Source organism: Chamaea fasciata, unplaced genomic scaffold (assembly GCF_029207755.1).
Source record: "Chamaea fasciata isolate MVZ Bird 193981 ecotype frontalis unplaced genomic scaffold, bChaFas1.0.hap1 SCAF_2, whole genome shotgun sequence".
In the NCBI taxonomy this organism is placed as follows: Eukaryota; Metazoa; Chordata; class Aves; order Passeriformes; family Sylviidae; genus Chamaea; species Chamaea fasciata.
In genome coordinates this window covers 36,949,999-36,974,330 of record NW_027094087.1, presented here as the reverse complement: position 1 = coordinate 36,974,330, position 24,332 = coordinate 36,949,999, and the positions used below count along the sequence as shown (strand labels likewise).

The 24,332-nt window shown below is 37.5% G+C and overlaps 1 protein-coding gene across 5 annotated transcripts in view; it reads left to right on the top strand.

Moving 5' to 3' along the window:
- The window catches only part of SLC36A4 (solute carrier family 36 member 4), an 86,445-nt gene extending 62,319 nt beyond the window's left edge, over nt 1-24,126 (top strand). For 4 of the 5 annotated variants that reach the window (XM_066175678.1, XM_066175681.1, XM_066175679.1 and 1 more), the window contains one exon: nt 21,145-24,126. In XM_066175678.1, coding sequence (XP_066031775.1) covers nt 21,145-21,452 — 308 coding nt within the window. In that variant the 3' untranslated portion in view covers nt 21,453-24,126. Of the gene's footprint in view, nt 1-9,060; nt 9,406-21,144 lie in introns of those variants that run through there. The other variant, XM_066175683.1, reaches the window with a different exon arrangement.
- The last annotated feature ends 206 nt before the right edge of the window (nt 24,127-24,332 follow it).

Here is a 24,332-nt window from a genome sequence, read left to right as displayed (position 1 = left end):
CAGCTGTATATCATTTGCATATTAATTATCACTGCATTGATTTAAATTGAGTTATTTGAGAGGCTTCCATTTACATTGGAAAATGTGGTGGAAACTTCATTCTTGTTATATTCAGATGAGAAGGAAATCCATGATTGCCCTTGGCACTGGTTTTTCAAGGTACCCATGGAAGGCAGAACTTACTGCAAATACATGTGGAGGCCTAAATTTTCTAAGGTTGATTAGGAAGTTATTTAAAGCTAATGTGAGTAGTGTCATGATGGGAGCTGTCAGTATAGTTGCTTACTTAAGTTGGACACGGGACATGGAATTTTAGGTTTTTTATTGAAACAAAGGGGAAGGAAAATGATAAATATGCTAAAATTCAATGTTTTACGTTTTAATCAAATCCTGCAGCTAGAAAATGAGCATTTACCAAAATGCTGTCAAATAAAACTTAGGAATAATAATTTTTCTTAGTGTTTTTCCCAGCCTTTTTTTCCTATTGATTAAATACATTTTTGTCAATATGATAGGGTGAATGCTGAAAAATTGCATGGATTTTGACCTGGAAAATTTGGTATTTTAAAACAGTCAAGCACATTAAATATGCAGCACTCAGTTTCGTATTCAAGTCCAGTCTCAAATTGTGTTATTTTGTATTCCGTAGTTTTGCTATGAAGCTTTAACATTAGGAAATCATTGAAATCAAAATTGTCTGTACAGTCTTACTTCTTTCTGTTATCAAAAGAGCAAATTATATTCTATATATACAAATACATACATTGCCTACGTGCTCTTCTGGTTGTCAAAGATTTGTGAAAAGCATTTACATTAAAGTTTTTATGTAAGAGCTCCTGCTCTCACAAATAGACCACTAAGGCAGTGAATGGCATGCGTTTGTCCATATTATGATTTCAAGGCCCTTAAACATTCATCTATACAACAAGGATGCAGAATGCATTCCTTGCTTTATTTTGAGCTTCTGCAGTTTGGAGCCCCTTCATCTGTCCCTGGTACAACTAACATAGGAAGGGGGTTTGTGTTCCTGTAAAAGTATTGCACATTTATTGAAATACCTTTCATGCAATGGGCTTAATACCTTGACCCAAATCAAAATCATAAAAGTCTTTTGGAGTAAGAAGCAATTTTCTTTCATTTTAAGCAAATGCTATGAGCCAAAATAAATAGGCTTATCAAGCTTTATTTTTCATTTCCTGCCCAATTCTGTCTGGATTTTATTCACTGAGTTTTTGAAACATCATCCTCCAAAAAAATCTAACTATATTTCTACGTTTTCTTTTCTCCCAGTGCAGACTAATCACTTTTCATAATGTTCTCATCACCTGTCTGATCTACATGTAATTAACTCTGTTGTTTGAATATTCACTATCTTCTGCTTAAGCATTTCAAGTTCTGACTTCATTACTGCTGAATGAAATGTAGCAGTTCCTTCATTTGACTACTTAGCCAAAGATTCAACCCTGTAGAATTGGGAAAATATACCTTAGAATTTGATCTCCATAAGTAGGCCAAATAGGAAAATTTCAAATATTAAACATACATTTGAGGAAATGTAGATGTGTATGAGATAGTTTTTTATCCTAGTGCTTTTTTCTTGCTATCCTTGGATATTGCAGAGCATTTATTTTTGTTCTTCAAGTCACGCTGCTCTGTGTCTGACACTTATGTTAAATGCTGTCATTCAGACACTTGTAGTGAATTATCCTTGTGCTGATACATGTAAGTCGTCTTAAATTTCAGTTTATCCACAGGAAGCAATTTAGGGCTTGATGAGGTGCCTAAGGGGTATTTAGCTTTGACTGTATGAAAACATAGCGATGTTCTGATTTACACAGCCTGATACTTTTGTGCAGTGTGCCAACGAGGTTTATTTCATTAGTTTGTCTTATACAACTGCAGGTTGTCAGGCTGTGAGGAAAGCAGTCATATTATTTAGATGCCATAATACACATCTGTATTATGTACACAACTGGGGAGGTTTAATACTGACTATTTTTGAGGACCTGTGTTGGAAAATTTGGCCACAGCAAGTTGTTGGATAAAATGATTTTGCAATGGTTTCAGTCTTTCTGCAGTTGAGTGTACATCTGAGCCAACTGTGAAGTAACTTCAATTTCTTTGATAGTTCCTAGTATTTGAATTTTTTTATTTAAATGATCCACTAAACAATTATCAGTTCAAACTGCTGTGTTCTAAGGTCATACTATAATGCTTTTGATTTTGTCCCGCACTTTGGGGTTTTTTGTTAGCAAAACTAAGTAGGGTCAACCATAAATAATTCACTCTGCACAATAATATGGTAACATGAAACTAGGTAAAGTTTTGACTATTTAATATCCAGTACTGTAAAGTATTTGGTTAATGTGGGCAACAGAACATCCATAGAGTATAATGCATATGTATGATTATGGAGGGCCATGGCCTCTAAGTTTATTTGCATTACTTTTATTTGTTTATTTGAAATAGGTGCAAGTGTTTGATAAAAACAGCTACAAAGCTTTTAGAACTTTTGAATATGAACCTGTTGAGAAAACAAACAGATTGTGTCTCTTAATATGCAGAAAGATTTCTCTGTTGGATGTGTGGGACAGTGTTAGGGGTATTGGCAGTTGTGCTTAGGCAGACTGCTTTTAATGTACAGGCTAGACAGTTACTTGAGTTGAAATTCAGTGTGATCTATGAGGGAACATCAAAGAGCAGGATCAGTTTCATCCCTAAAGTAATTCTCAAGCTGATAACTAAATATTGAATTGAATTTTGGAAGAAAATGAAACAAGCTTATTGTGCTTTACATTGATACAGCAATTATTCTTTTTTTCCTGTCTCTAACACGGTAAAGGCTTGAAAGATGACCAGAACTTCCAAGTTCTGTTCCGGTAGTTTTACAGAGAGTTACAGTGTCAACACTTAGGATGTCAGAAGTGTGCTTATTTGGACAGTGTTTGACTGTGAGCATTCTGCAGCTGCTACATCACACATTGCATAGTTGAGCCTCAACTAAGCAGTGCTCCGGTGTTGATTGCAGCTTGTCAAGCATTGTAGGCTGCTCCTCTATACTTAATTGACGTAGATATTTTCTAAAAGTATGCATTTCCAGCAACACCACTAGATTTCAGAAGTTTCTATTTTCTATAATTTTAAGCTGTATTATTATACAGGAAAAGCCTTTCTTTAAAATTGAAATTTGTTTTCTCGAATGGAGAAATGAAATAACTTTGGATCCTTTTCAATATTATTTCTGAAAGTCTTCATTTTTAGTGCACAGTTTTACAGGCAGTTGAACGGCAATGTAGAGGAAGCTGCCTTTTTATTTTGACACTATATTTTATTAGACTTGTGCTATAAACACAGTTCATGTTGAAGTAGGCAGCCATTTTTGTGCAACTACTGCCTCTTATATGCAGCTTTTTGTTTGATTATAAATTCTGCATGGAGGGGACTTCTAGGTATGCAGGAACCTGTGCAAAATAGCACAATTCTGCAACAATTTATTATATGGTAGTATTAAAAATAAAATTATATCCTTCTAACAGTATTTCCATGTTTCTCAGTTGATACCTATTTACAACAAAATTGTCTGAAGTCAAAAGTGAAATTCTTGTTCTCTGAAGGCGTGAAAAATTTTCTGGAAGGAAAGACACCTGTGAGAAATAAAATTGAAAGTATTTTTATTTGCCATTTATCACAATGAACTCTTTCCACAGCTGTATCATAGATGTCCAAATATTTATCATCACGCTATCTTACCTTATTACATTTGTCATTACTCTGGTATTTTCCTTCCTTGACAATCATTACTTTTCCTTTTGTTTCAGCTCTTTCCATCTCCATTTTTTTAGTGTAGCTAATTCAGGGTTTTCAGAAGAGCGTTAGTGTGGCAACAACTGAATCAGTTTATGCGCTGTTTTCAACGACTCATCCTGATGCAGCTTTGTGACTGTTTGACACTCAGTACATTGAATTGAAAGTGACAAGCCTGCCAGTAATGAAATTGGTGTCTGTTGAGATCAAAAAGTGAACCATGTTTCTCTCAGGAAGCCATTTAAACTGCAATAGGACTGCATGATCCAGTGCTGTTGATGGCCTCCATCTGGGTACACACACTTGCATCATAATAGAATGGTTTGGGTTGGAAGGGACCTTAAAGAGCATCTAGTTCCAACCCCCTGCCATGGGCCGGGACACCTTCCCCTAGAGCAGGTTGCTTAAAGCCCCATTCAGCCTGGCCCTGAACAATTCCACGGATGGGACATCTCTGGGCAATGTGTGCCAGTTCCTCACCACCCTCACATTAAAGAATTTATTCTTAGTATCTAATATAAACCCACCCTCATTCCATTTAAAACCATTACTCTTTGTTCTAGCACTGCATGCCATTGTGAAAAGTCCCTCTCCAAGTCTGTTGTAAGCCCCTTTTAGGTATTGGAAGGCTCTAGAAGGTCTCGTCAGAGCCTTCTCCTTCTCCAGGCTGAACAACCTCAACCCTCTCACCAGTGTCTCAGCCTTTCCTCTTAGGAGAGCTGTTCCATCCTGATCAGCTTTGTGGCCCTCCCTTGGACTTGTTTAAATAGGCCCATGTCCTTCTTATGTTGGGGATCGGGGCACTGGACACAGCACTGCAGGTGGGGTCTCTCCAGAGCAGAGCAGAGCAGAGCAGAGGGACAGAATCCCCTCCTTGGCCCTGCTGCCCGCACTACTTTGGTTGCAGCCCGGGACACGTTTGGCTTCCTGGGCTGTGAGTGCCCATGGCTGGGTCCTGTCCAGCCTCTCACCCACCAGCAGCCCCAAGTCCTTCTGGGCAGGGCTGCCCTGATCTGTTCTTCCCCCAGCCTGTGCTGATACCAGGGGTTGCTCCACCCCAGGTGCAGCACCTGGCACCTGGTCTTGTTAAAACTCATGGGGTTCCCATGGGCCCATTTCGCGAGCTTGTCCAGGTCCCTCTGGATGGCACTCCATCCTTCAGGAGAGTCAGCTGTACCTCTCAGTTTGGTGTCATCTGTAGACTTCCTGAGTATATGCTCAATCCATTTGTCAATGTTGTCATCAATTAAAGAAAACATCTTAAATATTCTAGCAAAGATTAAAGCTATTCTGGGACAAAACCTTTTTTTGTGGTGTTTGGTAGAGCTAAAGGACACAGCTCAGGAAAAAGTTGTGCTGAACTGATTTTGGTAAGGAAGTTAAAGATGAAAAAACTTTAGTTTTCTGATGGAGAGGTTTTGAAGCAAATTGAACTAGCATGAACAAGTATAAAATGACCATAACAACAGAGGTAAAACCAACAAAATAATAAAAAAACCTGTTTTCTGAAGATAAAACTATCACAGTTGTACTGTAATTTACACAGTGGTCTTTTACTCCTAGTTATCTCTTAGTGGAGCAGCCAGCTGAAGTGATTGCTTTTATGATGGCCAAGGGCCTCCGGTAGGTTGGGTTTGGGTTTGCACTGTCACTAATTATCAATGTATTGGTATTCCATTGTCCTTTCAGTGGTAGGTTACAGCTTGCAGTTCAGAAATTCTTTAAAACTCATTTACTCTTCCTGATCTCTTGCTTTTCTAGCTTAATCCTGGCCTACACAGCCCAGGATAAACTCAAATCAACAGTGAATTAGTAAAATAAAAATGCAACTGAACTACTTTCAGGGCAGGGGTGAGTCAGCAAAGAGAAAACAAACTTCTGAAAGTGTTGTGCGGACAGTGTCTGATGGCCTAAGGAAATGAAGTCTCCCTAACTTTTGAAAACCAGATTAGGTGGCTTCTGTGCAGAGCAGGGAGTTGAGACTTGATGATCCATGTGGTTTCTTTCCAAATTGACATATTTTGTGATTCTGTAACTCAAAACAGATTTTCACAGAATGTGCCTGTCTTTTTGTGGAAGCCACTATACAGCAAAAGAACAAATGGGTCCATTACCCAGGGGATGACTTCTCTGGTTGGCAGCACTGAATAAAGAAGTCTACTTATGTGAGCCATCTCATTAAAGAAAACATACATTTCTGAAGTTTATATTTATTTCCCTATATTTCTCTGCATAGCAGAAAATGAAGTCTGAAGAATTTACTCAATAAAATCTTGGGAATTTTAGGCATTCAAACTCTGCCTCAGGCTGTTGTATCTTGTAATCTTTACTCTGTCCCATGGTTGTGTCTGCCTAATTTTGTTGTTTAGCTCAAATTGTTTTCCCTTTCTTATAAAGTTCTACTTGTATCTTCAGTGGCATCAATCAGCCCAGAGTGATGTGAGTGTTTGGTCAAGTGGTCTTCCCTGTGGCTGTGGCTTAAAAGAAGAGTGGGATAGCCAGCTAATCCCTTTACTGATTTTGTTCTTTGCAGACAGGATATTTATGTTGCCAGTAAAGAAAAGCGGGCTAATTAGTAAGTTGGGAGATGCTGAACACTGTCCTCTCCAGAGGAGCCAGCTCAGTAAGCATTTTAGTTAGGGAGTGGTGCAGCTTTGGGGAAAATTAGATACAAAAAACATTGAGCAAAACCAGCTAAACACTATTTACTCAATGATATTCCTCTGACTAATTGACAGTGATGTCTGAGTACTTAATGGGGAGACTTAGGATCTTACTTAGAATACTTTTGAAAGTCATTTAGATACAATTCCAAGTAATTTTCAGATACCTACTATAATTAAGACCTATCAAACATTCTACTGAGCAAGGGAGTGAATATGACTGGCAAGCTAGGTAATTCTGTGAGAAAAGGAAGCTGAAAATTATTGTCAAATTCCCTTCAGGAATGTACATAAAATACGGAGCAAAATGCTAAGAGATGTTGTTACCAGCCAGATTGTCACCAGTCTTTGCAACTTAAGACACAGAAGCCGTTCCTGCCTTGGAGTATGGCTTTCTAACTCAAGCTAGGAAACAAGAGGAAAAGAGAAGCCTGTCTCAGCTGTGGCCTTTGGGATTTACTTATTCTTTGGATATACTGTCCTCTCAATAAGCTGGTAGACAAAAACGGGAAGTGTTTACAGCAATGATATGCATGCTTTCATGTTTTAGCCACAAATGTAGCACATGGAAAGATTTGACTACTGAGCAAGAGGGAAATAATTCAGCTGAACATCTCCAGGTACATTCTGCATTTACCCATTGCAGACGTTTGGTTTTGATTTTCTGGTGGCAATTATTTTTAAGGCCTATAAGTAGACCAGCAAGATCCTGGCTCTAGTGACAGACTGTGGCCCAGTGAATTCCCTGCCATGGACTCTGTCCATGTGGAGAATTCACTGAAGAACTGACACATACTTCTGTGTGCTATGTTTGTGGCACTCTGGAGATCACTCAACTGACAGGGGGCATTTAGGTAGGATTTTGTGCAAATTTAAGAGTGACAAGAATCTCATTGCATTTCTGTAGCAGCACTACTTGGTGAAGAGCAAGCTCTGTTTTCTCAGGGGAGTCAGGGGAAGTGCAGTCAGCATCACACAATAGGTATGAGGTCATGTAAAAAATGTGTCAAATCTGATCTTACCCATCCGCATTTCTAGATTAGCATGAGAAAGCATTTAAAATTTGAATAGCTAAATACCATATTTAATGTATACTGATGTCCTGGGTTGTAGTGTAGGATGTGCACAAAGTATTCTGTCACCGTCTTCATGAACTGTTGAATCCAATTGTTGGAGCAGTGCTCTTCCCGGGCCCCCTCCCTCAGGGCTATCTTCTGCTAATGGCCCATCAAATGCCTTGCTGCATGACTCATAGATAACCCCCTCTGGGAGCTATCTCTGTTAAATGGGCCATCAAAGACCCCCTGCATGACTCATCATCCCATTGTGAGATGCTCCGCCCAGGGGGAGGAACCAAGCATTCCCACCTGGATATAATCTGGGATTTGGGACACTACAAGCAGCCTTACCCACTGGATCCCCAGAGGATGAGAGCTACCAGACTCTTCTACGGGATTGCTGCTTCAGGAAAACCACCTCATCTGGACTGCTTCCATCACCCTGCTCAAGTTGTATTCTGACTCTGTCAGTGGTCTTTTGTATTATTGCATTTGTTTTATTTAACTTTTTTTTTTTTCCTTTATTCTAATTAAATTATATTTCTGACTTGGAGCCTCTCACTTGTTTTGCTTTCAAACCACTACAACTGAGTTAAAAAAAAATCAAAAATTGATTGTCAGTCTCTTAAAATGAGGCCTATTGCTGCAAAGTTGGGTTGCAACTTATTCTCAAAATACTTTCCTGATTTATTGATGAGGAAATAACATTTTTCCTCAAGCATAGATAGATTGCTGTGCAGAGAGCCAAATGTACAGAGTTCTTTCAAGATACCACAAATGATAAGCAGGTTGCAAGTAAGTGTTTTGAAAATTGCAAGGTAGCAAAAGTATTCCTTGAAAATGTTTGAGAGGTTTTCTCTGTATATTGAAAACAGAAATAAATCAAATACTCAGGGCCATCAAAGTAAAACTTTTGTTCTGGTTTGTGTACCTGCATCCTTGTGCCTCTTTTTCTTTTCAATAAGGGTGAAACACTGCTTTGCTTTCAATTGTCTTTTAAAAAATTACTTCATAGCTGGGATTAGTCACTCCAGGCATTTTCTTTGCTAGTGCTTCAAATAAGCATAAAAGCTGAAAATTAATGATGTCTGAGTGTTACTCGTGATTTGTGGCTTGATAAGCTGATCCTCACAAAGGCTTTCAAATTTCTGCCTTGTTTTTAAAGGAGTGGGGAGAGGTTGCTGAGTGGTGGCAGGTTTTTGTGCTTTCTGAACTGCATTTGGTAAAAATTAGCAAATTTTTAATCTTTGTTTCATCCACCCTTACCATGTGTAATAAGCACCAAGACTCTTAGCCTTGAGACACTGATGGAGCTGTATGAGAAATAAGTCCTCTGTGGATTGATTATAATGACTGCACCAGACTGCAGTTAGGTCTTCAAAGGTTGCTTGTCATAATAAAGGTAGCTTTAAAGTGTTGGAGCAAAAAAAAAAGGAAAAACCTATAGTATGTTTAAATTAATTAAATCCTTGTGGTGTTACAGTTTTGGCATTATTGCTTTATTTGGGGTTTTTTTGTGTTTTTCCTTCTCCCAGCTTACTGAAATACTGTGACTCACTCCAAGGAGGAAGATGCTTAGAAATGGCTGGATGACCTGCTTGTATGGATGACCTGCTTGTATGGATATACTTGCTAAAGTCATGCTATGAGAAGGAGGGATTGATAAAACCTTGTCATTTTCTCTTTCTCCCCATTGAAGAACTTTCTTTTTTACACTAATTATTGAGTGATTTGTCTCATCCAAAAGTGTGTCCATACTTGACAGTGTATGAAATACCTTGTGATAACAAAAGGGAGGGAGAAAATCAGAATGTTCCTTAGCACAAAAGCTGTTCTTCATTCCTTTTTGATCTTTCAAGGTCTTTGGGAAAGAATCTCATAGACCTGTTCCTAATCTGTTGACATTTTGTGCTGGTAAATACAGAATTTCTCCCTACACATTTTGGTTTTTCATACAGTATCTGCAGTATTATTTTTATAATGAACTGTAATCAATATTATATAATGCATGCAAATTATATAACCACATTTTGTAAAAGTAAACTGTTAAAAATTATTTTGCTAATTAAGTATAATTAGCCAGTAAACACACTGAGTATTTCCATCCATGGGGTAAAATACTAAACTTTGATTAAAACAAATAGAGAGCATTACCACCAAGGTATGGATATTTGTTTGTGACACTGAGAGCAAAATTTTGACCTGCTGTGTTGTCTGACCATATTAACAGTTCTCCAAATTCTTCATGGTGTTCAGCTGTGCCTAACAAAAAAACTAGGGTTTGTTTCTTTAACTTGATGTTTACATTCAAGAGGATCCAAACATCAGGGGTTTTTTATGCCCAGAAACCAACAGTCAATACTGATCTACCTTATCATAACTCCCTTTTTACTTAAATCCAGATCTACTGTAGTTTTTTGTCTTTTAATTTATGTTGGAAATCCTCCTAGTCCATTCTGACACCATTTGATGATGCTGTTCTCCTGTGAGTATTTTCATTGTTCCCTTTTCTTGTTTCTTTCATGACTTTTTTCCCAGAGGGAAACTAATTAAATTCTTGCTCATCCGATTTATAAACAGCAGTATTATCTCTTCTAATTGAAAAAAAAATTGTGGCACTTTTGTGTTTCACTTGTTTTCTAAATTGATTCTCACACTGACAATGGGTAGATCAATATTCTAACTCCATGGTTATAATCACATCCTTAAATCAATATTTACAAAGCTCTTGGCAAAGAATAAAGTGCTCCCTCCATTTAGGTTGAGAGCAAAACAATGCTCCAACATTCAGATCAGTGTTTTGGGAACATCAGAGTAATGTAAGATCTGTCCTATACTTTGTTTTTGTTTTCCTATATTTTGTTTCACAAAACTACTCTAGATTTGAATATTACATTATAAATAACAGTGTGATCCAGAGCTAACAATGAAATCATTGGAGGTATTTTTTGGACAGTAAAAAGTTACGGGTTTGATGGATTTCAAACATACTGGAATTTACCTTTTTTCTTTGCTAGTTTACAAGTAATTTTTTTAGACTAGTTTACAACTAATTGCAAATCATTTTTTAGTAATATGAAGACCACAGACAGCAAATGCACATAATAATTTCTGGAAGTATACTCCAATAAATTTTAATTAAGACAAGTATTTGTATCAAAGTATGGCGGTAGTATTACATACTTTGAAGATTTTGTTTTGTTGGGATTATTAGTTGATACGGTGGCTGTAATGTCTGCTAGTTAAAAAATGGCACTATAACAAAGTAATATCTAGTGCTTGATATTTAGTATTGCCTTTTATTCTGCAGGTGTTCATACTGCTCTGTAAAGTATATTTACACATAATCATTTCACTGTCCACTTAAAAGCAGTACCAAAGGTAGAGCTGGTGTGGGGAAAAAAACCACCCCTAAAACAAACTGCAGAGCATTAGAGGATAGCCAGAAAAAAAAGTTTTTGCTCACAGACCCAGTTCCTTATTTAGAAAAAAATAATTGAAAGGTAATTTTGTAGGTGAAAACCCAGTATTTGGAACTTAAATCTCAGTCCCTCAGTCCAACCTGAGTTCCCCTATTCCTGTGTAATTGCTGTAAGCACTAGGTCATTATTTCCCCTCTCCCATCACGGTGAAAAGATGATGGTGATCTCTTAGAAAATTACAGATAAAGGATAATATATGTTGGTACAGGCTTCTGAAATGCAATCACATATTTGTGTTGGGTATTGATTTACTTGGGGGACAAAAAACTAAGAAAGAATGCCCAGGAGAGTGCCCCTTCCCTTGGGCATGCCTAGCATGCAGTGAGTGTTCCCAGGCATGTGGCAAAGCATGACCCTAGCCTGCAGTGAGCATGGCTGGTGGGATGCTAGAAGAGGACAGTGCTCCAGACAGGAGCTGTGCCTGAATTTCCCTGTGCTGAGCTGGAGGCAAGTTCACCCATGTGATAAAGCATGCTGCTTTCTTTGAACTTCATTTTGTGAGGTGAAATATCAACAAATTAAGACTAAAAACATCTGCAGATGACTTCATTTTTTGATGGATTTGGACTGCAGGCCATAATTCAGTACTTAATCTGCCTAAGCCTGTCAGCACAGGGAGCTGAACCTCAACCATCTACTGCATGTGATCCTCCCCAGGAAGCCAAGGCTCTTGGCAGCTTCTTGTTTCTATATCATCAATCACCGCAGCAGGCTTTAACTAGTCTGTGCCTGTGACACCAGCTGTTGCAAAGCATTATTTCGGAAATGCATTGGTCATCCCACTTCAGTGTGATTGTTAGTGGTTGTTATCTTTTTAAGAGCATTATTTTCTAATTTACTTTTTATGTGTTGCAGCAAGCTCACAAGTTATTTATTACTATGTCAGTAATAACAGAGTACATGTTGTATGCTATAGGTGCTAATCATACCCAAAACCTCTGCTTTTCACAGCCCCAAATAAGTAGGCCAATTCAGATACTTAAAAACAACATTAGAATCCATGTATTTGCTTTTTGTGAAAAACTTTTAACATTGTGTGAAATCAGTGTGGCTTTCCATTTGAAAATGGCTATAATTTCTCTGTAGAATAAAGCATTTTGTCTTGTAAAGTACTTAGCACTGCTGTTACTTAAATAATGATGTGTAATCTGATGCTATTAATATGAAGGAATTAATATATTTTTAAGCCATTTTGCATGAAAATACTGTGAAGTATTACTGTTGAAATATAAAATTTAATCCAGTCTTGAATCAGTGTTAAAAATTAATGACGTAAATTAATGTTTACTTAAATGTGATGTTGGCTTATTTTCAACACTGGTACTTTGTGATACCGGGACATATTTAGATATTAGTGAGTATATTATCATTTTCTAGGTTTAAAGAACATAATTCATGTCATCTTAAGTGATCATTTTGTGGTTTTATCATTTACAGGAAGCTTTTACTTTCCCTACTAGTTGTAGGACTTTTACCAGCCTCCAGGTAGAGCACAACCCATTAACAACTATTGTTTGGTCCACTGAGGTTTTTTACTTACCTGTTTTCCCTCCATTCAGACACAAGAATATTGTGGTAGACAGTGTCAAAGATCTTTCTAAAACTGAGGTAAATGACATCTACTGCTCTCCTCTCATCCATAAGTCCTGACATTGTATCAAAGAAGGCTATCAGGATGGTCAGACATGATTTCTCCTACATAAATTCATTAATTTTCTGTTCTCAGATAGCCATTTCTCCTTCATGTGCCCTGAAATATCCTTCAAGATGATCTGCTCCATGATTTTTCCAAGGACCAAAGTAAATATGACTTGCCTGTATTTCCCTGTATTATTCTTTTGGCCTTTCTTGATAACGTCTAATTTCCCTTGTCCCCAGGGATTTCCCCCAAATTCCATGACTTTTAAAAGGCAATACAGAGTGGTGTTAGAAGGACATTGGCCAGTTTTCTTCAACACTCTTGAATGCAACCCTTCATGTTCTGTATATCGTTATGGGTTGAGTTGTCTCAAATAATCCCTGATTCAATCTTCATCTCCTGATGGAAATTCTTCTTATTGAGGTCTTTCACTGACACTAGGGACTGCGAAGCCAAGGCAGCACTGGATACCTCAGCCTTTGCTGGATGTGCTGTAAGTAAATCTCACACTCCATCCAGGAACAGGCTCACTTTCCTTCTTTCAGCCTTTTATTATCGGTGTGGTTGTAAAAGCTTTTCTTACTGCCTGTAGCATCCCTTAAATGTGTCTTTAGTAGAATTTTGCCTTTCCTGAGACCATCCAGACTTGTCCATGGGATGTTTCTAAATTTCTGTTTTGTAGTGTGTCCTCACTTAAATCTCCTCTTTGTTGTTTTTCTTAGTATAGAGCTGTGTCATGAATTCTCTCGCTAAGCAAACTGGACTGGTACACTCCTTGTTTGGAAATTCTGCAAATTAATGTGTTCCTGCTGGTGGAAGCTGTAGCACATATAAGCAATTTTCCCCCTCCCCAAAAACATGGGTTAGAGACTCAGAAGTTTCTTTAAGGTTATTCAGAACAAAATCTCTTTGTTACGTTGTTTTCTTAATACTTGGTGAGAGGTGGGAGAGCTAACGTACTCTATTACTTAATATATTGTTTAGTCCTTAGATGGTGATTAGAGAAGATAACTTACCTGGCATGATTGTTACAATTTATGGCGCCCTGATGTATTATATTACTACAAAAGGATTCCAAAATAACAGATATTTTTTGTCATCTTAATATTCTGTTTCTTCAATTATCTTTATTAAAGAAATGTGAAATTTTATTATGAAACAGGAGAAGAAGCCTGAAGGATAAGGATAAGTAATTTTTACTATTCCTAAAGGTGTCTTTGGCGATGTTTCTCCTTCATAGTTATGTATTTATGGAGCAAATTATATTAGCTTGAGATTAAAGCTAAGTATGTTCAATTTCATCTTCACCACATTATTTCTTGCTTTATGTAGTAATCAAAAGGGATATAATAAAAATTTTATTTTCAAGGGTAATGACAAGACAAACTTTAATATAAAAATTTTAATATGAAATTCTTTGAATTTATTATTGCTTTTGGTATGAGACAACAAAGTAGAAGCTATATATCCTTGCTTACTTTCCTGTGGGATAGCTTGTTATATGCAGTACGTCCAAGAGAAAGACTGGGGAGCACGGGAGCAGCGATGATGAATGCTGGAAAATACAACTCTTCAGCATCATTGGAAGCAGCATGGCTGGCTCTTCAAGGCTTAACCACTCCTCCTGACTCTTTTCTTCACCTCTGCTCTCTCCAGCAAAAACAGTCTTGTCCTTGGATAAGCAAACATTAATTTTTGTTTGTGCGGTTCGAAACCTTTCAACTGTCTCAGAGTCACAGATTATTTTGAGAGAGTGAGACAAAGAGTACAGAAGTTCAATTGTGGACTCATTTCTGGTGAGCCTGTAGAATCAAAAAGAGACTGATGGCCAGTGGGAAGTGTCAGTACTCTTATGGTCTAGGATCATCTGTTTGGAGCTCAGTATTACTGAGTTTTGCTGTATGCTTTACATTAATTTCTTGAATCCAGAAATGCATGTTAACAGCTGGTTGCATTGTTTCACTGAAGAATGTCTAAAAAGATTTGTATGATAAAGTATCAGCAGCAAACCTCAAATAAATTTCCTGCAGAGAAAAATGAATAAATGAAATGCGTCAGATCTGTCAGGCTGAAACAGGTGCAATTTCTGACCACATGAATTGTAGTTAACTAAGTGGTCAAATACATTTACACCTAATCTGGCATGTGCTGTGCCAAGCACGTCTACTTGCTGGTTTTATGAAGATCACTTGGTACTGCAGCTCTGGACAAACTGCAGCACAAGGACATTCCTTGGCCTCTCACAGCCTGGTTTTCTTGGTGTGTTGCCATCCAAGGGGGGTGCTTAGTAAAAATGCATTAATTCTGAAGATCCAATGGGGACAGGCAGAACAGGATGAGGAGGCCAAGCAGTTCATTAACTACCATTTAGTCATTTGGCTTAGAGAGAGAAGTCAGTCTGGGTGATCCCAAGGGCGAGAGTAGGAGAAGAATTGCCTCATATCTGTGTCACTGCTGCTTCATCCCTGTCCCTGTAAAGCTACACCTGCTCACACAGCCGTTAAATGGGTGCAGGTTGTGGAAGCTGAAATCTGAACTAACTGCACTGCTTGAATTTTGGAGTTATATAGAACACAGGCAGCTTGAGGGGAGTGATCTTATTAGTGGAGCAAGGGGGGAATGCTGCCTTGAAACAGGTGTCTCATACCAGTGGTATGTGCCAGTCCTTTGCCCTGGCTGTAGGTTAAGTAGCCTGGTAAGAAGACTGGACTCAATGCTGCTGTTAAATTGCTCTTTGGTCTGATGTCATTCTTCATGTCTTTCTGCTTAAGGAATAAAAATAATAATAACCCTTTTGATAACAGTTTTGAAATCCTGGATGCAAAGTGCTGTAAAAACTGAATTTATTTACATGTTTTAGAAAACTGGAGGGCTCTGGGGAAGGGATGCATCTACCCATTCCCTGAACAGGGCCCTGCTCAGGGCAGTGTTCTGTGTCACCTCTCCTTGTGAAGGATAAAGGTATTGAAACCATGTTCTCCTGTGTGAGTCTTGTCTTTCCTAACACAGGACAAAGCAATCAAAACTGTGGTGGTGTAGTGTGAGGGCAAGTAATGTGAAGTACTTTATGTTTCTGTCTCATTCTGGATGTTGCAGGAAGATGATGATGAAGGAGTTTGTCACTGCAAAGGGAACAAAGCCAAACTAGATGATGTGTGTGATTGTCCCGTGTGCAAGCTGTCCCTCTTTTTCTCTCCAATGTGCAAGTAGAATTTGTCACCTGATAGCGTAACTGCAATCTGTCTTTTGCTTTGTTCCTTTTCCCATTTAGTTTTGGTTTTGACATTGAGCATATTTAAAAGTGTGCTTTTTCAAAAACTGGATTAAGAAAATTACTTTTTTGTGAAGACAATCTAAATAGATTTTTTAAAAAAACCTGTCTTTTATATGTATCTTATAGTCTTAATGTCTCAACAGTTGAGACAAACACCACCTAAAACCCTATGTTAATTATCCTTTCTAGCAAAAATAAAATTCTAATTTGCAGTTATATAATACCAGGATCTTTAATTAAAATCCTTTTTTAACCATCAACATGTAAATTATTCAAAAATGTTCTTAAGTTATTATTTGCATTGGTTTATCTGCAGATAGGTAACAGTTTCTACTTGGTCTCATATTCCTTTGTACAAATGTATCAAAGCAGTTTGATGTCCACTGTGGAAGGCACCCTCTCAGGAAAGGCATTATATTTTTATTAATTTACATGAGCAACTTTTTCTGGAAACATTACATTTTGTAGATTTTTACACTTATTTTTAAAAGATGAATAGTTTTAATTGTGATGTAGGACTTGAGAAGATCATGTTATCTTGACTTGCCAGTTGTCCAGCCTGCACATGTAAGCACCTTGCAGCCAAACTGGATGAGGCTTCTGGGGCAGTCCATATCAGAGAAACGTTTTTCCATTCTAACAGGAGATGAAGGAAAAAAACCTTGGGCAATGTGGAGGGGGGAGTGTTGCATAAAAGGAGGAGGGAGTTGGAAAAAAATATGAAGGTGCTGCATTAAGGAAGGGCATCCAGGAAACACTGCAGCAGGGGGCAAGGAAAGAAGAGGATGCTAGATTGAGTGGCTGAGCACTACAGCGGTAAAGAAAGATGGACAGAGAGTGCAGGGATTGCCTGAGATATTAGATTGGGAAAGAGGATTCAGGCTGATATTTTGAATTGCTTTTTTACCTACAGGCAGAATTCTTGGCCAAACGTTTAATTTAAGCATTTTTAACTCCCAGAAGGGACCCTTTCTTTGCCATATCATAGACATCTATGTGCCAAGAATACAATTTTGTTTTGTATTTTTAGAAAATCATATGGATGTCAGACACCCATCTTTGATACATCAGTGTTGTAGTCTGCCATCTGGTCCTGGAAGTGGTGCAAATAGAAAGTTTGGGGTGTGGGGTGTGCTGGCTTCCTGCAGGGCAGTGGCCTCCTCAGCACTGTCACTGCCATTGAAGAGAACTGGTTATATGTCGCTTGAGGCAATTATTTTGCTTTTCAACTGTGTGAAGTTACCACTCCCTAGTAATATCCAACATTTTTTGCACTTAAGAAGCCCCCAGTCTTTTTGACTATGTTTATTTATAAAACCTGATGTTAGGACAATTTTCTTGGGCCATATTAGTGATCTGGTAATCTATGTACTACTTCTTTTCAGATGCAATGTTTGAATACCACTGACCTGTTTTTTTTTTGTTGTTGTTGGTTTGTTTGTTTTTTTTTTTTTTTTTTTTTTCCTGAATTACGGTTGAATATCTAGATAAAATCTAAAATCTGGTATTATGAGAAAAATGATTTCTTTTAATGATTTTACTGAAGAAATATTAAACAGCTTTATTATTGAGCAAAAGGAAAAAGTAGCAGAAATTATCATTATTATTAGCATTTAAAAATTTAAAATTGTTTTCTGGCTTCCTAGAGATGCTTATAAATTAATTAAGTCCTACTGGAAATATGGAAAGAAAGGCTTTTTAAGTGAGCTGTGTGATTAAAGTGTCCTGATGAAGTCATCATATGCTTTGCTTTTGAACTATCTATAGATAGGACCAAAGTTATATTCAATATTTACCTAGATCCATAGATCCTAATTACAGTTGTGCCCATCTTGCTCAAGGATTTAGCATGGCATATGCATTACTTTCTGATAGAAATAAGGTAGCTCAATATTTGATTACTGGAGAAAGTATTGGAATATGGTAATCACCTATTTGACTTAATCAGCAGGTATAATGCATTTAGGTTGGGCGGAAATGGCAAAACTTTGTTTTCCCCCAGCAGTCTCAGTGGAATTACCTCCCAACAAGCAAGTCTGGCAAGTAACATGCTGATTCTATAACAAAGAGAAAAACTTGTAAAAGAAGCAGCACAACAAAATAAAGAGAATAAAATTATGAATATCTTCCCACTGGGGTGTTACGTCCCTTAAGAAAATCTAACCATTGTACTATAGCATTCCTCCCCTCAAGAAGTCTCAGCTGACACAAATGTGGGACTATATAGCTGAGAGAGGCTGGAGAAACCATGAGTTGTAGTTTTTGAGATTAGATTGCAGAATTTAAGGTAGAAGCAATATGATGCTACCTCATGTTATCTCTGCAGAATGCTTTGTTCATATATGGCCCCCACACTTTATTCAAGCCTGAAGACAATTTAACTGTTGACCAAAAAAAGTGACTTATTAGTAATATAGAACTTACTTCTTCAGCTGAGATTCCCAGAGCTTACAAACCAGAAGGTTTCATGACTGCTGATAAAGGATCAGAATTTCTTCTTGTATTATATTTTTGAAACCTACAAATGGCTTGGAAAATCAGGCTCCCTACCTGTAGGAATGCCCCTGGTTTGCTTCTGAAAAAAGGAGCCCTTTCTTAACTCTTGAATACATTCTTTGGTAGGTAATAAACATGCATTGTATTTCTCTTGGCTTGTTAGGGAATAAATAAGACACTAATTAAAACCTTGAAATACTTTTCCAAACCTCCTCCCACAGCAATATCCAGATTCATACAAATTTGTATGAGTCAGACAAACGTTTGATGAGATTCAAATCAACACACAGCATTTTGTTTTTCTGTAACTTGAAGCAATTACAAGCTACAGTTGGATTTTTTTTCCAATTAAAAAATATGAAACATAGTCTCATTATTTTAATAAAGCAGAGTGTTTGAATCAAAACTATGAACTAAAAATTAATGAGTGCCTTCTAAACTCTGGATGCATGTGGAACTGAAAGAGGTCTATTGCAGAAGTTGAAAATCTATATTTAATGAATACACCCACTACATCTATTAAATTGGCAAGATAATAAGTGTGCAGCCCTCTCTTTTACTTCAGAACAACACATTCAACATAGTCATTAGCTGAGAATTTTACCAGACATTGCAAATACACTTCAGCTGCACTTTTCAATTACTTTTGAACTCTGTATTGCTGTGTAAGTATCATACTTGCCAATCTGGTCTGAGTGCTCATCTTGTATTGTTTGTACATTTATGGTGCCTACTCTTGTGGCTTGAACAGTTACGGCTGCAAAAGTTACAGTGGTGGGTATTTGGTGGCTTTTATTAACTTCGTCATAATTCCTTTCTCATGTCATTCAGCATTGTCCTGGATAATGCATAAACATGTGACATTTCCAGTCTTCAAATGTCACATCATGTAACAGAAGAAACTGTTTGGCATTGAGTAGGTCCATCCTAACAGTGGGATGAAAAAAACTTGTCTTATGTATTTTTGAATGCCAGGATGTTTCTAAGGTTTCCACTTCTGTCTCTGCCCAGTCTTTCTTTGGCCAAACAGTGCCTCTCATATCTCTGTAGAATCCCAAAATGTTAATAAACTATAGTCATCTGAAACAGGAACAAGTTAATTGATTTCTTTTTGGCAGATCTGTGTTTGATATGTTCCTTTCAAATAGGATGGGCTAGAGAATCCTATCTATCCCTATGCAGGTTTATACCTTTTAGTCTTAGCTCCTTTATGTGAGAACTCTGTAGTTGCAAGTTTCATTCAGATGTGTAGCAAACAGTTGCCATGTAGCAGTGGACAACTGTTGTGTTCCTTAAGTGAATTTTGAGTGTGTTTTCCAATGCAGTTTTCCCCAAGTTATTCTCAATGGAGAACATCAACGGGAACATCGAGTATGCTGCCTTTCATAATCACAGTGTGTCAGAATTTGATGCAGCTGGTGCTATTCAGCCCACAGCAAAGACACTCTGCAAATAGAAAGCACAACTTCATAGTTGTGCCATTATAAAGCTAATACACACCTTTTGGTTTTCACCCTCACGTGTTATGGGGAGATCTCCTTCCTGCTTGTTCCATAAACACTGTCGGGATAACATATGGTCAGGGAAGTTGTTCTAAAAGGCAAGCATGCTTTTATTTTGGCTTCAGAGTGAAGAAGGCAGTTATGGAAGAACAAAAGCATATTACATGGTAATTTTTTGTGTGCTCGTGGCTTCTACACCTCTTTTCCCCTTCCTATTTCTTTATGATTGCTTCCTTGTCTTGATGAGACGTGGTGGAAGGGTGCAAACAGGTTGATACTGTGGATGTTTACATTAATGTCTGATAGTTAAAAGGCAGTATATCCGTGGAAGGGAAAAGAGACATTTCCACCACGTACAGGGGTCATATAGAGGCTTTTGAAAGCTGTTTTCTAATCCAGGACTGAAAATGTGACACGACAACTGCTGTATCTGAGTTAATACTAGGAGACCTTGCCAGCCAAAGTGGTTAAAACCAGAAGCGTTTTTGATGCAACATGACGGATTCTTTTTCTATAACTGTTGTAGTTTTAGGAGGTGAGACTGGCCAACCTTAAAAGGCTTAGTGGGCCTTGTGTTGAGACTCCTCTTGGCAGGGCTGAGTTCTTATTTAGTTAACTAGGCAACTATTACAGCAACATTTTACAATCTGAATGCAATTGTACAAACCAAGATTTTTCAAGCTTGTAGGTAAAAGTCACTTAAAGGACTGTGTGACTGCCAAGCCATCAACAGGCTTTGTTAATTTTGAATAATTTTATGTGATTTTAAGATTAGTTATACAAATTAATAGACAGTAATATATTTTTGCCCACTGTTTCCTGGGCAGCATGAAACAGCCCCTTCTAGTCTTCCTCAGCTTCTGTTTCATCTTAAAAATCTATTGACAACCAAAAAAGTAAAAAACCATTTTCTTGCAATTTCGTATCTTTCATTTCTCTGTGATTTGCAGGCCAAATCTATTTACCCTGTAAGTACAAGAGCACTTTAACTTGATGCTCTGCCAGCTCATGCAGAAATTCAGAACTGAAACTGGGTCTCTCAGATGAGCACGAAGATGTGGGTTACTGACAAATACGTGCATTCTTCTGTATAGTGCACACCACATGGAGCTGGAAAAATACTGAATGATGGAGCTTTGTAAAAAAGAACCACTTGATGTGTTTGCAGTTTTGTTTCTCATGAAGACGTTGAATCTGAAGCCATTGTTTCTCCTATTGTGCTTTAGGTGCTGTTGCAGTTCTGATCCCTCGCCTGGACCTGGTGATTTCTTTTGTGGGAGCCGTCAGCAGCAGCACCCTGGGACTGATTCTGCCACCTCTGGTTGAAATCCTCACTTTCTACAAGGAAAACCTAAGTTTATGGACAATATTTAAAGATGTTTTTATAGCTGTCGTTGGATTTGTTGGATTTTTAACAGGGACATATGTGACAGTTGAAGAAATAATTTATCCTGCATCCACAGTTCTTGCTAATGCAACAGGGAGCTTTCCTGCAGAGTTAAATGCTACAGACTTGGTGGTTGGGTTAAAGTAATTAACCAGGCACTGTGAACTATTTTGTTCCTTAACAAGAAATTCCTGACTCAGGACCTGCTTTCAACTACTGGTACTGTGTAAAGAGGTACAGTTTGTAAGAGATGTAGGATATACATGTGAAAATACATTATTTTTTTAGAAAGTAATTATATATCTCTTCTGGACTTTGAATGAAAAGTTACAAGATTTTGTTTTGTTTATCAAAGCAATATTAGTTTAATGCAAAAACATTCAACATCACATGTGATAAGCAATTTATTTTTGTACATTTTGGTAACTGTTACCCTGACCCATTTTTTACACTATTTCTTTATCCTTGATTTCAACTACAGAGAAGTATGAAATACTGTATTTTTTATTACCTGTGGCTAGAAGTCTGTAGACTACATATCTATGTTTCTATTGGAATATATAATAATTATTTTTGCATTCTTATTTTCTGCCTTAAGTAGTACCTATCATGCCCTTTACATATTTTTGCTTCTTTTGTCTGTTTTGAAAGAAAAAAAATATTAAGTTCGTAGGTTGATATCTGGGTTGAAATTAGTTTTGTTTATCAAGCCTGCACGCTGAGTCTCCATGTACAATCCTGATTTTCAGGGTTCGTGTTTGACTTTCTGTCTCACACTTCATAGATGACTTTCACTCCAAATGTTGAAGCACTATTTTTGGTCTTGTTTTTCTGAAACCCCTATAGTTTGTGCAATAACATAACTATTTATCATAGTCATTCCTGTTACGAAGAAACAAATTTTCCTAAGGGAAATTTTTAATCATAACATTCCCCCAAGAAATTTGTTATGCCAAAACCTCTCCACTGTAGTCATACAAATTAAGATAGAAATAAATGTAACATTTTGCCTGCCTTCAGTTTATTTCTCAGAAAACTACCATTTGGAAATCCACCATTTGGCATTACAGTGCTAGAGTAATATACTGCTAAATATATCTATATTTATATTTTCTCTTAAGAATATTTCCAATGTCATCTACCATCTGGTGACTGTAATGAGCACTTTTATCTCCATGTTGATGAGGGCATTTCTGATAGGGATTTATTACAGCATGTAATTTAAACTGCATGTATTTGTTCAAGCAATAGTTCTGAGTAATGCTCTAATTTTGATTTTAGCATGGACAAAGTTAAATACTTGGCAGGCACTTGGAAGGGATGAGTCTCTGCCTGTGTGGTACCATGGAATCAACCTTTCTTATGGAAAGGGCCACAGTGGAGCAAACACAGGTAGTTAGCAGAGAAGAAAAAGGTAACTTCAGCTTTTCATCTTGATGGTTTCTTAGTCTTTAAGCTGTTTTAAAAGACACTAAATCTCCATGTTTCCATCTGTTTCATAGTCAATCTGTTGCTTACCTAACCCATACACTACACACCAATAGAATATATTTCTGTGCAGCATATTTTACTTGACATGAAATACCTCTGCAAGAAACGTCTTTAGTAGGACTGAGAGGATTTAAATGCAAGTTACTTTTCCTCTTGGTTTTTCATCTTTCTGCTTGTGTATTGGGAGAATAAAGGACTTTGAAGTCCATTCATATCTGTTCTGCTTCGGTTGTGTCCTGGTGAGCAGCTCTGAGAAGGTGCTTCTGCCAGGTTGCGGAAGGACTTGTCCAGTTCAGAGTTTGGTGGTGATTTTGTCAGGTGCAGGTGAATACTGCCACAGTTCTATCAATGAATATTTGCTGAGCTGGGTACCTACAGCCTACAGAGGTGGCCCTGATACCCAGTGAATGTAACATATCCTTGTGAAAGTCAGATAACTTGTTCAGAAGCTTGATAGGTTTGAGGGTTCTAATCTTTGCCATCAGACCTTGGAAAGGCTGGCCCGAATACAAAGCCATGCACATCTTCCTGCTCTGTCTTACTGCAGTGCAACCTGTCAAGGCACAGGTTTCCAGAGCAGTGAGTGGCCACCAGCTGACCAGGTATGAAGTAGTGTTTTTATGCAGTTGGCCAGTGTTGCCAAGTCTAACAATGTTGTATCTTTTGAATCTTTAAAATGTTTATTAATGTATTTTGCACAATTTCAATTTTCTCCTACAGTGTAGGATTTTTATAGTTTTAACACTCATACAGCACATTTGCATGGCCTGCTTTTTCAGACAGAAAGAGTCAGGAATCAGCGTGTCATGCTTTGGAAAAGATTAAAATATCATGTGGTAAAAAACGAAGTCTGACTAATGAGTGTCCTGAGAAGCATTGCCAAAGATTTAAAAGAGAGGAAATTCTGACGGAAACCTCTTACGAATAAGAGTGTTCATTCAGCTTTTAAAGTGCTGTAATATTAGTTGCAAGTTAAGAGGCAGGGAGTGAAACTGAGAGATTTCATAGGTATGGTTTACATTAAGGTATATATTTAAGATGGAAATGTACTTTAGCACAAGCTAAATTTATCTGCAAAATGTGTGTGATTAGCTTATGTTCCTGACAAGGAGCAGAAAGCTATTGTATTTATATACTGTACATGAACTTATATTTTACAATATAATATTGTTAACAGTTTTAATGTAATTTAATCATTAGATGCACTACAGGTAACTGGATAATTTTCTTGTCTGTAAGTGTTCATCCTCAAGTACTGGGCAAATAAGAGGATGGGTTTGCCTGATGTTCTGTAAAACTTTAATCTTCTGTATCAATAAAACTACAGATTACCCTGCAAACTCAGTGTTATCCTGTCTGTCACCACTACTGCATCGCTAGAAGAAATAACTGTCCTAGTGCAGAATTTACCTTTGAAGTTGTCCAAGGAATGGTGACTGACATGAGAGTCACAGGCAAGCTCCAGAGCTCATTTTTCATTGATAATAAAGTCACAGAGGCACTCCTGAAAAATCCCACCTCCACTCCAAGGATTTT